The 16,143-nt window shown below is 44.5% G+C and overlaps 1 protein-coding gene across 1 annotated transcript in view; it reads right to left on the bottom strand.

The window, feature by feature from the left end:
* Positions 1-6,309, bottom strand: part of Ticrr (TOPBP1-interacting checkpoint and replication regulator) — a 41,938-nt gene extending 35,629 nt beyond the window's left edge. The window contains 2 exon segments of the mRNA NM_001432258.1: positions 649-925; positions 5,531-6,309. Coding sequence (NP_001419187.1) covers positions 649-925; positions 5,531-6,193 — 940 coding nt within the window. The 5' untranslated portion in view covers positions 6,194-6,309.
* Positions 6,310-16,143: the final 9,834 nt, after the last annotated feature.

Here is a 16,143-nt window from a genome sequence, read left to right as displayed (position 1 = left end):
ATCTATGATATACTCAGAAATGAGCCTCACCATGCAGCAATCATGGCAAACAAATCTGTGAAGATCTGGCTTTTCCTGTACCATTTGGAGGCTTTATAATTTCTTTCTTCTGTAATCGTTCTCTTTCTATATGATCTCTAATTTATCAATTTCTTCTACAAGGCAATGATATCCTAATACCCATGTGTTTGGGTATCTGACCAATATTACCCTTCTTTTGGAAAGACTGAAAAATCCTCTGTAATCACCCTCACCCCCATTTTTTTTTTTTAAGATTGACTTATTTAATGTATATAAATACAGTGTAGTTGTCTTCAGACACACCAGAAGAGGGTATCAGATTCCATTACAGATGGTTGTGAGCCACCATGTAGTTGCTAGGATTTGAACTCACGACCTCTGGAAGAGCAGTCAGTGCTCTTAACCACTGAGCCATCTCTCCAGCCCCCACCCCCATTTTTTTTTAATGCATGCACTGGCAGTCGCACCACAGTTTAGGCTTCCTGTAGTGTCTGATTTTGCTTACAGATCTTTTAGTCCTTTCAATTATAACCATTAATTGAGTATCAGGCTATAGGAAATACTAAAGAAATTGGTAAGTATGCCTCAAAGAAAAAAGATTTTAAAAAAAAGAATTTATATGCTTACCTTTAACAGGGAGAAATAATGTTCCTTCAACTCGTGGAAATGAGGCTTCATACTCAGAATTATATAGCAAACAGTTTACAGTGGCATCTATTGGCAGAGCTGAGATCCATGGGGAGAGGTGAGGTCCAGGTGACAGCTCGCCACCACATGGCAGCACTGTTTCCCTGGCTTTAGTAAAACCCAGGTTCCAAGTTTCAGCAGGCAAGATGGTGCCTCCTCCGTGGTGGAGCAGTTCACAAACTGTCCAGTATCCAGTGTGGTCTGGGGAAGCCCACAACTAAAATAAACATGACAAAGAAACAGATAAGTTACAGAAAAAAATTAATGAATAAACTAGAGGAAATAGAGAAATATTATTAAAGGGTCAAATTACACAATTAATGTGTCTGTTGACCTAAGTACAAATAACACCTATAATCTATTACTACATAGCTCAAGAACTTAATTACCACATAATATACCTTCAAGAAACTAGAGTACTAGGGACATATCAATCAAGTGCTTGCTTTTAATCACAGGACTTGAATTCAAACCCTAGAACCCATGTAAAAAAGCCAAGCACAGGGACACAAGCACTGAGAAACAGAGACAGATGTGTCCTTGATATGCTCTGGCTGGCTAACCTACTTGCTGAGTTCCACTTGAGGAACGACACCCTGTTGTCTTGTGCCTTCCCATGCACGTGATACACTAATGAGTATGCACATACACATAAAGACAAAACTTGGCTTTTCAAAACTTAGCCCTCTTTCTACTGCTTTTCATGTTTTAAAAAGACTTCATTTTTTATTTATATGTAATACCTGTATGCAGTGTGTGTGGGTATCCTCAGAGGCCAGCTAGTATTACATACAGTTATTAACTGCCTAACATGGGTGCTAGAACCTGAACTCAGGGAAGAGCAGCAAACATTCTTAACCTCTGAGCCACTTCTCTAGCCCAACTACTTTCCATTTTAAACAGGGTCTCATCAAGTTACCCAGGCTAGACTTGAACTCACTATATAAAGCAGGAAGGATCTGAACTTTCCATCTGCCTTGAAAACAGCCTAGATAGACTACAGGTCTATACCATTAGGCTCAACTAAATCTTTTAAAATAATTAATATTAATTTATTTAGGCTAATTTGAGTCAGGATCTCTCCGTATACTCCAAAAGGGCCTAAACTTAAAGTCCTCTTGCCTCAGTTTCCCAAGTGTTGGAATTAAGAAAACACCTGGCCTTGATGAAGTCTTACACAGATTGCCTCTAACTCCTGCCTCTATGACTTAAAGTGTATCCATCTGGATCAGAGATCTCATCATGCTAATAACCTTTACGCTTCCTGCTTTGGGGAAAAATAACTCTAGCACTGCCATAAAGCCCTTTAAAACCAAACTCAGCAACTTCTCCATCAACCATCGGTGCATAAAGCTTTGTGTCTTAAACAAGTCACATTTTATGTTATGGAAATGTGTAACATCGAAATGTCTTTCCGGTTGTACCTCCTGTGCCTCTTTACCAACTGGGTGCTTATTATACTTCTCTATCAGTGGAAACTCCTGCTTTGTCAAAACATTGCCTCTCTGCTTCACTCAGAGAATGCTGATAATCAAGCAACATTTTCCAACAAACTTTTATTGTGCCACCTCTGTGTGACAAAGAATGGTTGAGACACAGTGTCTTCTAGTTCCTTTAAGACTGGTGAACTTGGGGGTGGAGAGATGATGGCTCAATGCTTAAGAGCACTGTTTGCTCTTCCAAAGAACCTAGATTCAATTCCCAGCACGGACGTGGCAGCTTACAGCTGTCTGTAACTCAGTTCCACCTTTTTCTGACCTCCAGGGCACCAAACACACAAGTAATGCACAGACATAATGCAGGCGGGCTACACAGGAAATAGAAGGAAAACAGACTGGTGGAATTAAACAGCAGCAACATAAACTATTTGGTAGCATTGTGTAACATGGCAATACCATTATGGGATATGAAATCAGATCAACTACCCTACACCACCGTTAGTAACTCTAAACTATAACTGCCATAGACATGTGAGGATACGAGCTGGAAGGGTCTTCAAGGTCATCCCACTCAGCCCCCAACCATCCATTATATCCAAGTTCAAAGAGGAGCAGGACTTGACCACAAATACAAGCAAGACGATGACAGAGACATCCACCAAGAATGAAACTGACTTGATGTTTTTAAAAATGACACTTTCATGAACCTTGATAGGTCAATTAAATGCCACTGCATTTGGGAGGCTAAATCACAACCTGAGCTATATATACCACAGGCCTTGTCTTTAAAAACAAAACGAAACAAAAAACCAGGGATGTATTGGTCTCAAAGTTTTCTTTCAGTCATGCACAGCAATCTTGGAAGTTTCGAAGTGCTGAAACAGTAAATAGAAATTAATTAACCAATTGATTAATCTGTTATCATCCATGTAGTTCACTGTTATGTGAAAGAACAGCAAACTAGTTCAGATGTCACTAGACACAAATCTACTGAAACTGATTCAGCCAGAAGAGCAGCTTGGAAGGGTAGGGTGGGGCTGTCTGTTGATAAAAGGCAAAGTTAACAGAGGACTTTTCACTTACCTGTGTTACTTATACACAATTCTCCCAAGCACTCCACCATACCCAATTTATATTGGAAATCTTTAGTTTATGTGTACAAATTTATTATATGTATATAGGTGTTTCTCTTGTATGTATGTCTGTGCACCACTTGCCTGTCTGATGTCCTCGGAGGCCAAAAGGGGGTGTCAAATTCCGGGGTGGGGGAAGGGGGGATTACAAAAGGTTGTAAGCCACCACATTGGTGCTGGGAATTGAATTCAGGTCTTCTGGAAGAGCAATCAGTGCTCCTAACCTTAGCCATCTCCAGCCCTAATACACCTAATATTTGTTTGTTTGTTTTCAAGTTAGGGTCTCACTATCCTGGAACTCAAGATGTAGACCAGGCTGGCCTTGAACTCAGATCCACTGGCCTCTGCCTAAGTGCTGGGATTAAAGGCATGGATCAAACAACCTGCTTTAACATATTTTTATTACAGCTGGAGGGATGGCTCCGCAGTTAAAGAGTATTGTCTGCTCTTTCAGAGGAACTAGGTTTAATTCTTGGCACCCACATGGCAGCTCAAAACCACAGATAACTCCAGTCCCTAGAATCTGGCCCTTTTCTGGCTCTCATAGGTACCAGCCTTGCAGGTAATTCACAGACATACATGCAGACAAAACACCCACACATGCAAAATAAAATTAAAGTTTTAAATTAATTCTTGGAAATGTTCTTACCCCCAATTCTTGCCCTAAATTTTAACATTCTGTATGACTACTGTTAATTTCTCATCTGTAATCTTGCTGTATAACCAACTCCTGGTTTAGAGCTACGCAGTTCTATTAACTGGAAGCTCCTCACCCATTTAAACCACGTTCTAAATCTTCTCATTGATCAGAACAAAACCAACGTTTCAAGCCTGGCCTGGGGGACTGGCCACTTCTTTCTAACTTCGCCGATCTCCCCATTGCTTTTCTGGGTTCTGGGCTCCTCGCCTTTCTGTATGTAATACGAAGCTCACTCTTAGCTCATACCCTTACACACACCTTCTCTAAGTCTAGAATAGTCTTTCCCAGCTTCACATTCTTCCTCATTCACTATCCAAGCATGCAAGAAAGGCCTTTTCCCCTACATACACCTCTAAGTACGAGAACCAGCTCCCTCCCCTCACCCAGCCTTTCTTTGGAACAAGTTTTGAAATCGTCACTGATTTGCTCATCTGCCTAATATATCTTCCGAACTAGAAAATACACTTTATTTACCCACCATATCTCTAGCACCTAAAACAGGGTAGGATGTACCTAATGGAGTAGCTCATTAGTGCATATATCTTTACCAAATGATGTAACAGAAAGAAAAATTTATATACATATGAAGGCAGGAGACCAAGAGTTTAAAGTCATCCTCCATTACACAGAGTTCCAGGCCACTACACTACACCAGTCTGTTTCAAAACTAACAAGCGCGCACGCACACACACACACACACACACACACACACACACACACACACACTATTAGCTGTTTTAAGACTAAGTTTGTAGAACAGTGATTAATTTAATCAGCAAATATTTACTTAACACTCACAATGTTCAATTGTGGGGAAATAGAAAACGGAGTTAAGACCTGGTAGCTGGCTTTGAGATTTTTGTTGTTTGCTTTTTTTGAGACAAGACCTTGCAGCCCTGGCTTGAACTGTGGCTAACCTGCTTCAGCTTTCCATGGGCCACTACCATTGAGGTAGCATTTTTAGAATGAATGGAAAATGACAGGTGTGTCCAACTGGAACAGAATAGAGAAAGAGCGCCAGCCACAACAACAAAGGGGTTTTGTTTTTGTTTTAGAGACAGGGTCTCTCTGCATAGACCTAGGGGGTAGATACACCTGACTCTCTCTGCATCCTGAGTGCTGGGATTAAAGGTGGGGGGCTGGGTGGCCATCAGGGCGAGCCAACAACAAACGTTAAGAGAAGTTTCTATTGCCTTAGAGTGAGAGGATTAGAGGTCAAGGAAGACACAGCAGTACAAGACAAAACAATCGGTCAAGCCCTGTAGCCTGGCTGAACCAGGCTTCCACATGCTGGAATACAAATGCTGTGTAAAACTAAGTACGCAAAAGCACACTGGTACCAAAGCGCAGAAGCTCTTCCACTTATATTTAGTAGGTACCCAGAATCTACCCATGGAGATCTGGGTGGAGGAAAATCTGTCCTTTGTGACCCGCAAGGGTTTCCTTCGGAAAGAACACAGGGTTCATTCTGGGTCTATGGCACTTTACAGAGCCTGACAATTTCAACTGTCGAGGAGCTGTGTACTGGATCAAGACTGCTCTCCCCTTACCTTAGATCGCTCGGTGGTGTCCACCCAGTACAAGGTTATATTTCGGGCGATCATGACCTCCTGGACTCTCTTGGGCAACACCTTTTCCATCAGCTGCTTGGGGGTGAGCGGCACGCGTTGAGCCTGGGCCTCGCACCCGGACACGAACTGAAGCAGCTCCCTCTGTGAGTGCGGACAGGGCGCCAGGAGGAAGACGGCGTTCCCAAAGCCCCCGAGCGCGGTCTCGGCCTCCTTGGCCTCGCTGTCGGCGTCCAGCAACCTCCTCCCGCTACTTCGCAGGATCGGCTTAGTGGGCGACGTGATCTCCGGCCGGTCCCACTGGTAATCGAGCAGCGTCTCCATCAGGGCACCGTGCGTGTGGGTGGCCCTGGGCGTGGGGCCGGGCAGGTGAGCTCCGGGAGGGCGATCCCCGAGCCTGGCCTCCAGCTCCTCCTCGAAGTCCTCCCAGGAGCGGCTCCCCAGTTCGCGGAAGTCGGACACGCGGGAGGGCCGGTTTCGCGCCCCCTGAGAGTCGAAGAACTTGAAGGTCCAGTGGACCCTGGCCAGGCCGAAGCGGCAGCTCAGGTAAGTTAGGAGACGGAGGGCGGCGCGCCGGGCGGAGCTATGGCGAGCAGCGTCGCCCGCAGTGTCCACCAGCAGCATCACTTTGTGACAGCAGGCCATCTCGGCCGCCACGGGACTCCCTCCGCCCGGCCCCGCGTTGCCCTTCCTGGGGTAAAGCACTCTCTTCAGAGAACCAGCGCCATTGCCCGCTCCTCTGAGGCCCTGCTCCGAAGGCTCCCGCGCTCTCCGACAACTGCTGCTATTGGAGGAGGTGGTTTCCAAGCTCCGCTCCTATTGGCTGCCGGCTGAACGTAAGTTACGTAAGCACTTCCATTTTTAAGCCTAACTGGAAGGCGTGTGGAAAACCTCCGCTTGATTGGTGGAGGGTGTGGCGGTGGGCGGGGCGCTGAGTTCCGGGAGAAATTTAGTTCTCATTGGCTTGAGCCTTCGTTTTAAAATTTAAAGAGGCGGTACTTCGGGGGCGTGGCGGTGGGCACGGAAGCCCGCGTTTGGGCCACTGTGCACAGAGGTGTGTGAGTGTGTGAATGTATATGGAGGGGTGGGGAGAGTTGTGTGTCTGTGTGTGTGTGCGCGTGTGAGTGCGCGTTGGTCGGGGTGTGTGTGTGTGTGCGCGCGCGCGCGCGTGTGAGAGTATAAGTCGCCTGCCAGAGGCGGGGCATGTTTACTAGAACCCTGAAGCCTGGGATGTGCACAGGAAGGGGTTTGGGATGAGTCAAACTCGCTTTAGACTAACTACTCTTAAGCCTTTTAGGGAACAGAATCCTTTAACCGAGGGCTTAATTTTTTTTCTGTAAAAAGACGAAAAATACATTTCAAAAATCCCCAAACTCAGAAGGCGGAGGTGAGACTCGTGGATTCCAGGCCAGCGGGGGGCGGGGGCGTACTTAGCAAGGCTACTTAGCACTCGGATATTCTATTGTAAAGGACGGGAAGGCAGGGAGGAGTTGTAGGGAAGAAAGGGAAGTAACAGATCTCATGTTTCAGAAAGAGCACTGTGGGTCCCAGGTGGGAAAATGCAATATTAAAGATACCTAAAAGAGTTAAAACAGAAGCAGCGAGGTAAACCAGGAGTCTGCAGAGCACCTGGGAGGCTGTTTTACAAACTAAGGAGTGAACACACCAGAGAGTACCTAAGCCAGTTCAATGGGTACTGAAAAATCACACTAGAACGTCCGATTCCCAGCACCTGCCTTCTTACATCTCATCCATTAATAGACATTAGTATTTTTGTGACATATTGGGTTGTTTTTTACTTGATTTTGTTGCGTGCTTGTTTTTGTGACTTTCTCTTATATTCCAAATTGGCCTCAAACTGTACCTTGAACTTCTGATCACCTTGCTCCACCTTCCCAGTGTTGGGACTGTAGACATCCCCCCCCCCAAACCTGGTTTATGGGGTATTGGGGATCAAACCCAAGGCTTCCTGAATGCTGGACAGCCAAGCGCTGAACCAACATCTCCAACACTCATATGTGCCCCCCACCCCCACTCCTCCACCCCACCACTTTCCTTTTAACTTTATTGTATGTAGGATCATGGGAGTGTTGCTAGGGATGGAACTCCCAGCCTGGCATGTTCTTGGCAAGCATGCTCCCTTTTAGTCCCATCTCTGGCCAGTGGCTTTTTTACTTTTTTTTTTTTTTTTTTAAATTTTGTGTGTATGAGTGCTTTGCCCATATGTTCATACTGTGCTCAGAGATTGGAATAGGATCCCTGGAAATGGAGTCGCAGCTGGCTGTGAGTCAGCACTGAATGATGGGAATTGAACCCAGATCTTCAGCAAGTGGAACAAGTTCTTTAGGCCACTGAGCCATCCCTTCAGCCCCTCATATGTGTTTCTTATATTGATACCAGATTAGGGAGAGTTTGGATTATCTGAGTTTTAATTTAAGTGACTTTAAAAAGGCTTATGGCCTTAATAAAACTCCTGTAATAAAGCCACATATTATTAATGTTAATAATGTAATCATAACACATAGAAATAATGAAGATGACACCATTTCCAGAATGATACCTTGTCAGCCATATTTTGAAATAAAAAGAACAAGTCTTTTAAAGATTTATGTATTTATTATATATAAGTACACTGTGGCTGTCTTCAGACACCCCAGAAGAGGACATCAGATCTCATTACAGATGGTTGTGAGCCACCACGTGGTTGCTGGGATTTGAACTCAGGATCTCTGGAAAAGCAATCAGTGCTCTTAACCACTGAGCCATCTCTCCAACCCCCTAAAAGAGAATAGTTTGATCAAATCTTACACTTTAGTTGTCTGGATAAATCTCAGAATTAATGAGAATTATTAGATTTCTGTCGTCATTGTTTTATTTTTAATAAAAGGATTTAATATGTAGCCCAGTTGGCCTTAAACTCTCCTGGGTCCTCCTGTCTCAAACTTCAAAGTGTTGGGATTACAGTATGTACCACCACGCCACGGGAGGTTATCTGAAACAGATTTTTTTTTTTAAATAAGGATAAAGAACCATAGGCCTTAACCTAAATGTTTATTGTAGTTTGAAATATTAGCTTTAGGGATAATATGAAAGCCGGTCACATTGGCATGTTCTTATGAGTCAGTCTGAGACAGGTGGGCTACATTATAAAACTGTGCCTTAAAAAAGATAACAATTAAGCATGCAAAACCTTCTTACTACCTGTTTATGTCGTTGTTTCTAAGTTTCTGTTTTTCACTTGGTTAAATGTGGCAGTGGTAATAGAAGAGCTGGGCATGTTACATTTCGCCTTTAAAGCTAACTAGCTCTATACAGTAAGTTCCAGGCCATTCAGGGATACATAGTGAGACTCTGTCTCAAAAAGGTGGGTGGTAGGGCTGGATGGTAGGATGGTAGCCATTCAGTGGCTAAGATCAGTTGTTCCTCTTACCCAGTATCCATTGGTGGCTCACAACCAACCACAACTATAACTTCAGAAAGTCTGATGCCGAGCGCTTGCCTAGCAAGCACAAGGCCCTGGGTTCGGTCCCCAGCTCCGGGAAAAAAAAAAAAAAAAAAAAAAAAGTCTGATGCCATTTTCTGACCTCAGTACCTGGCATGCCTGTGGTGCATATACATACATGTGTGAAGAACACTTGTACACATAAAATAAATATTTTTAAAGATTTATTTATTTATTTATTATATATGAGTACATTGTAGCTGTCTTCAGACACACCAGAAGAAGGCATCAGATCTCATTACAGATGGTTGTGAGCCACCATGTGGTTGCTGGGAATTGAACTTAGGACAACAAGTTAGTGCTCTTAGCCTCTGAGCCATCTCTCCAGTCCATAAATATTTTTTTAAAGTATACATAATTTGCTGGTGAAATATCCATTTGTTGGGGATGCAGGTTCAACACCTTTCTGTATGTATTTTTTAAAGATCTATTTTATTATGTTTAATCACAAATAGGTGTATACGCTTGCATGTGGGTGTGTGCAGGTGAGTGTAGGTACCCACAGAGTCCAGAGGCTTCAGATTCTCTGGAGCTGGGCCTACTGTGAGCTGTGGGCTAGTGTGCTGGGAATTGCAAGGGCTCTTAACCACTGACCTATCTCTCCAGCTCCTCTATATGCACTTACCTTATACAAAATAGAAGTCTGTGGGTTTTTTTCAGATTTATTTATTTATTTATTTATTTATTTATTTATTTATGTGTGTGTGTATATGACCCCACTATAATTTTGTTGTTGTCATTTTTTTGAGGCACAGTTTCTCTGTGTAACTGCCCTGGCTGTTCGGAAACTCGCTTTCGGGCTGGGCTTGAACTCATGTAGATCCATCTGCCTTTGCCTCCCGAGTGCTGGGATCAAAGGTATGCACCACTGTTGTGAGCAAGAAAGTAGGTACGTGTAGTGAGTATAGCAAAAGTTGTATTTTATTATACTGGAGGGTCATCACATAATATTCATGCTGTAAGTTCCTAACCATAGTCCTAAGCCTATCTCCCTAAGGCTGGATGTATCTTAGCTGAAGGTCAGGACTAGTCTCTAACAGAAGTCTTCAATTAAAGGGCCACGGTCCTGGGGGAGACTCCAGCCACAGAGCAAATCAAGGTAGCGTCTTTTCAGATGTATAAAGTATTTTTCTTGGTCTCTGCTTATATCTGTCCAGTGGGCATCATGATGTTCTAGGCCTGTGCCTGGTTGTCTTGAGTGAGTGATGTCACCGAATTCTAGTTATGAACCCAGCCTTGGGTGTAGTGGGGATCCTGACTAACCTGTGTTTACCTGTCTAAAGGCATTTGTTCTGCTCATTACAGCCACCAGACCAAACTCCTTTTCCTTAAAAAAAATACTTTTTCTATCAGGGTGTAGGTGTACACCTTTAATTCAAACAGAAGCAAATGGATCTCTGTGAGTCTGGGGTCAGCTTGGTCCACATAGTGAGTTCCAGAATAGCAAGAAAAAATTATTTCAGTCTTGTAGGGGCTGTAGTTGTCATGCTGGACAGACAGACAGACAAACAAACTAAAACCAACCCAACATATCCACTCCTTTAGAATACCCCAGATTGAGGCTGCTCCCGCCAGATCTGCGGGTGATAGGAAGAAGCTTGGAAAACAACAGGAGAAAAAAAAAGTGCCCCCCACTTCAAGGTGAAGGATGACCCTAGGGGTGAGGTTAACCAAGGGTGAGAGGTGAGGATACCCAGGGGTTGGGTGCTAATCAGGAATGAGGGGTGAGATAACCCATGGTAAGGGGTAGGAGCAGCCAGGGATAAGGAGTGGGGGTAGCCCAGACTCTTAGAGTTTTATTACTGTGAACAGACACCATGACCAGTATACGTTTTAAAAAAGACAACGTTTAATTGGGTCTGGCTTACAGGTTCAGAGGTTCAGTCCACCATCATCAAGGTGGGAACAGGGCATCATCCAGGCAGGCCTGGTGCAGGCAGAACTGAGAGTTCTACATCTTCATCTGAAGGTTGCTCGTGGAAGACTGACTTCCAGGCAGCTAGGGTGAAGGACTTAAGCCCACGCCCACAGAGACACACCTATTTCAACAAGGCTACACATCACAGTAGTGCCACTCCCTAGGCCAAGCATATACAAACCATCACACCAGGGCTGAGGAGTGGGGGTAGCTCCCACCTGACGGTGGGAGTGAAGGAAGGCTCCATAACTCAGATAAGAAGGCTGATTGCACAACCACCATGGCTGACTCAGACTTGCTGGCTCTGATGACCAGTACAATAAATCCTCAGTCTGCCTCCTTTCAAGGTATATCATGGTAACAGGGGTCTATGCTGAAGAGCTCCCTTGGCCAACTTCAGAAAACCAAGGTGAGATAGGTACGTATCCATTTCTCGTTGTTAGAAAGTAAACTGGCATTGAAGGACCCGAGGGGCCAGCCTTATACCCACCCGCCTCAGGTTCCATTCTCCAAACCGCAGGAACATTCTTGAGTAGAAATTCTCAGAATGTACTGACTGATGCTTCCTAGCCCATAGATTTAAAGGTCAAAATGCTTAGCCAGTAAGTTTGAACTGTAACCCTGCTGAGTTAACCTGTGTCCTTAAAAAGTATAAAAACTGCTTGTAATAGCTGTTTGCAGTCACCTTCTAGTCACTCACCTTGAGGGACTAATTGAAGGTTGACCCTAACTTGCTGGAAAATAAACCTCTTGCTTTTGTGTTGATCTGCGTCTCAGTGTCTCACTTGGAGACATCTTGAAGTAAGTACCACTGACCTAGGGTCGGGGTCTTACAGCACATCCTATCAGCAGTGCGGATAAACATTGAGTTTTTCTTGGTTGTGGGGTGAACTGGGCCTGCTGGCCTCCCAGTGCTGCTCTGAGAAATGGGGTACAACTGTGCATGACAAACTACTATTGCAACAATGCTTTAGGGTAAACTTGAGTTTTGAAATAAAATTAAGAATAATAAAATCTAAAATAAATAAATAAAAAGAAATACTCATTTTTTTTTTTTTCTGATCTGGTGAAATGACTCAGTGTATGGGAAACCTGATGACCAAAGTTCAATCCCTTCCCAGCAGGAAGCCGTGACTCTATCTACAATCCCGGTGCTCCCACAGCAAAATGGGAGGCAGAGTAGGAGAATTCTCTGGAAGCTTGAATGACTGCTAGCTTGGAATACACAGCAAGGTGGACACAAGAGACACCCATCCTCAACAAGGTGGAAGGAGAGAGCCAACTCCCTACAGTTGTTCTCAAACCTCGATACAAGTGCCCACACACATCTGTACAGTGGAGAGGACTTGGAGGCTGGGGCAGCTCAATGCCTGGCAGCAGGGGCTGGGGTGAAACTTGCCTCTCACTGAATCAGGAAGCAGTGTGCTTGGGAAGAAATGAGATGGGCCCTAGTGACCCACCTTGTTCTACAACTCAAAAAATAAATTAAGTACAGCCACCACTGAACAGGGGACTAAGTGTTCACACACATGAGACTGTGGTAAACACTTCATTTTCAAACTGTAAGAAGCAACATCTTTTTCTCTGTATCCTCAGGACCCAGCAGAATGCATATTCTAGAATGTATTTCTCCGGTTAGAAGTGCAGGCCAATACCATAAAGTATCAGCAGGGGGCGGTGGCAGCCCTCCACTAAGGGCTCTGACTTCTGCTTTCCAAAGAATTGCTTGTCCTTAGTTTGCCTGCGAAAAGCAGAAACAGGGGGAGGGGAGATTTAAGTCCCCCAACCCATCCTCATACAACCTCAAAAGACATTGGGTGCACTTGGGACACGTGAGTCCCCTTCTTTTGGAGAAAGATGGATACTTCCTTTTCTCTCCCATAAATAGAGAAATGAAGTATTTCTAGCGCTAGCCAGACAGTCAGGAAGTTGGGCGTGCCTTATGGTTATTCTGCAAGGCAGGCATTATTTTCTTTGTTCTACAAATGAGGAAACTGAGGCTCGGTTTAATTCCCGTAGCTAGCAAGAGAGACCCAGGCTTGAGTTTAGTCTCCGCCAAAGTTCTCACTGCTTCCCTCAAAACGTGCGGACAGCCTCCCCTCCAGTCTCTATGCTCCCACCACCACCCAGCCAGCACTGGTGCTCCAGAGGCTTGGAGGGGCTGGCTGTGGATACTAGCCAGGGAAACTGTGCCTTGTCCCTCCTGATTGGACAGCCAGGAAGCCTACACCATACACATATCTCTGCCTTTCCTTAATGGAGGATTATTCACTCTGCTACTCTAACAGCTGGGTAGTCAGGGGCCAGGATTAGCTGTGGAACTTGCACACACCTGTGCAAAATAAAGTGCCAAGCCCCTTTAAGAAAGTGGGGAGGGGAGCATGAAAAGATGGCTCACCATTGAAGAGTACTTGCTGCTCTTTCAGAGGACCCAGGTTCAAATCCCAGCACCTACATTCCCATCTCTCAAGTGTCTGTAACTCCAGTCCCGGGCTATCTGACCTCCTTATGTTATCAGGCTCACATGTGGTGCACAGACTTCCATGCAGGTGAAACACCATGCACATAAAAATAAATATTTTATTACAGTGGAGTGAAAGAGATGGCTTTCTTGTAGAGGATCCATATTTGGTTTCCACCACCCACCTAGTGGCTCAAACCATTTGTAACTACAGTCCCAAGAGGTCTGATGGCTTCTTCCAACCTCCACAGATACATACACACTTGGAGGCAAAATATTCATACACATAAAAATAAAATGAGGCTAAACTTTTTTAATTAAGAATTTCAGGGGTTGGGGATTTAGCTCAGTGGTAGAGCGCTTGCCTAGGAAGCGCAAGGCCCTGGGTTCGGTCCCCAGCTCCAAAAAAAAAAAAAAAAAAAAAAAAAGAATTTCAGTTTGACATCATGTTCTACACCTGTAAATTCAGGTTGAGCCTGGAAAGCTGAGGCAGGCAGATCCTTATGGGCTGTGATACAGGGTGAGATGCAGGTTAATATGGTACAGTGAAATAGTGAGTGAGTGTGTGTGTGTATGTGTAGAGAGACAGACAGACAGACAGATGATGGATAGATAAAAAGATGGATAAGATAGAGATTGATGGATGGATTGATAGATAGTAATAGATGATACAAGGGTAGAGAATTAGACAGATAGACAGACAGATGATGATACATGGGTAGATAGATAGAAGATAGAGATTGATGGATGGATAGATAGGCCTATGGATGGGGATAGGTGATACATGGGGAGGTAGTTAGATACATACATACATACATACATACATACATACATACATACATACATACGAAATAGTTGAAAGAAAAAAAGAAAAAAAAAACAAATGAAATAGTTGATAGATGGATGGATAGACAGATAGACAGATATGATAGATGATGGCTCCGTGGGTAAAGTTACCTACCACCACACATGACTACCTGACTTGATCCCTGGGATCTTCACGGAGGGAGGAGAAAACCAACTCCCAAAAGTTATCCTCTGCCATACACAAAGCTTGGTACACATATATACATACACATGCACAGACCCCCACACACAAGACAAATACATGTAAAAGCAATTTTTAAATGCTTCATTAGTTAATCAAAATAAAATCAAGTATTTCATGTATATTATGATTCACACCTAGCATCCCAGCACTGGGAAGGCTGATGGCAGCCTAGGATACAGAGCGAGATGCTGTCTGAAAACCTCCAAAATAACAACGACAAATGCAGTAAAGCTTGAGCATTTCAAGGTGGAGCCACTGGACTGTTTAACTAAGCCCTGGTTCCTTCTAAGCATATTGGTCTCAGGCTGGGGAGGTGATTCAGCGGAGTGCACAGTTCTGACAGAGCATCTGTACTGGCTGGTTTTGTGTGTCAACTTGACACAAGCTGGAGTTATCACAGAGAAAGGAGCCTCAGCTGTGGAAATGCCCTCATGAGACCCAGCTGTAAGGCATTTTCTCAACTAGTGATCAAGAGGGGAGGACCCAGGCCATTGTGGGTGGTGCCATTCCTGGGCTGGTGGTCTTGGGATTTATAAGAAAGCAAGCTGAGCAAGCTATGATGAGCAAGCCAGTAAGGAACATCCCTCCATGGCCTCTGCCTCAGCTCCTGCTCCCTGACCGGTTTGAGTTCCAGTCCTGACTCCCTTTGGTGATGAACAGCAATGTGGAAGTGTAAGCTGAATAAACCCTTTCCTCCACAACTTGCTTCTTGGTCACGATGTTTGTGCAGGAATAGAAACCCTGACTAAGACAGCATCTGAGCTCTGTTCCCGGCACCCACCCACCAGTCACTTACAAATGCCTGTGACTCCAGCTCCAAGGGATCTGATGCCCTCTTCTGGTCTTCTAACACACTGCACTCACATGCACAAATCCATACATACACAAAAGCTAAACTAAAGGTTGGTGGCACAACTTTTAATCCCAGCACTGGGGAGGCAGAGGCAGGGAGATCTCCGTTAGTTCAAGGACAGCCTGGTCTATAGAGCTAGTTCCAGGACAGCCAGGACTACACAGAAACCTAGTCTCAAACAACAAACAAACAAACAAAACAAAACAATAAACAAACAAATAGGATTAGAGCAATAGTTCTTTTATTAAGATTCACTTATTAATTTTATTTTATTATTTTATATGAGTATGCTGTAGCTCATTTTTCAGACTGTCGCTGTCTTCAGACACACCAGAAGAGGGCATCGATCTCATTACAGATGGTTGTGAGCCACCATGTGGTTGCTGGAAATTGGACTCAGGACCCCCAGAAGAGCAGTCAGTGCCCCTAATGGCTGAGCCATCTCTCCAGCCTGAGCTTAACCCTGCTTACAAGTTAGAAATCCTCCAGGTGTTTAGATGAGTGTTTAAAGCTGCCCCACCCCCACAGATTCCAACCCCATAGGTTTGGGAACATTACCTCTGGTAGAACATTACCCCTCATTCTGAGCCTCTGTTTCTATACAAGTGAGACATGAATGAAAATGCCCTCTTCTTCTGAAGAAGCCACCCAGGTAGGGGTCATTTCTACATGGGGGACGCAGCTGAGCAAGGAGTTCTGAGGAGGCCTCCCGTGTGAGATGTTCAACTGGCAGATGCAGACAATGAGTCCTAGTACATTCTGGAAAAGGGAGGTCTTCTGGGAAAACTTTCACCCTGTGCAAGCCGCTTG

The sequence above is a fragment of the Rattus norvegicus genome, chromosome 1, assembly GCF_021556685.1.
Source record: "Rattus norvegicus strain SHRSP/BbbUtx chromosome 1, alternate assembly SHRSP_T2T, whole genome shotgun sequence".
Classification (NCBI taxonomy): domain Eukaryota; kingdom Metazoa; phylum Chordata; class Mammalia; order Rodentia; family Muridae; genus Rattus; species Rattus norvegicus.
The sequence above is the reverse complement of the archived record's forward strand: the minus strand, read 5'-3'. Positions and strand labels throughout refer to the sequence as shown.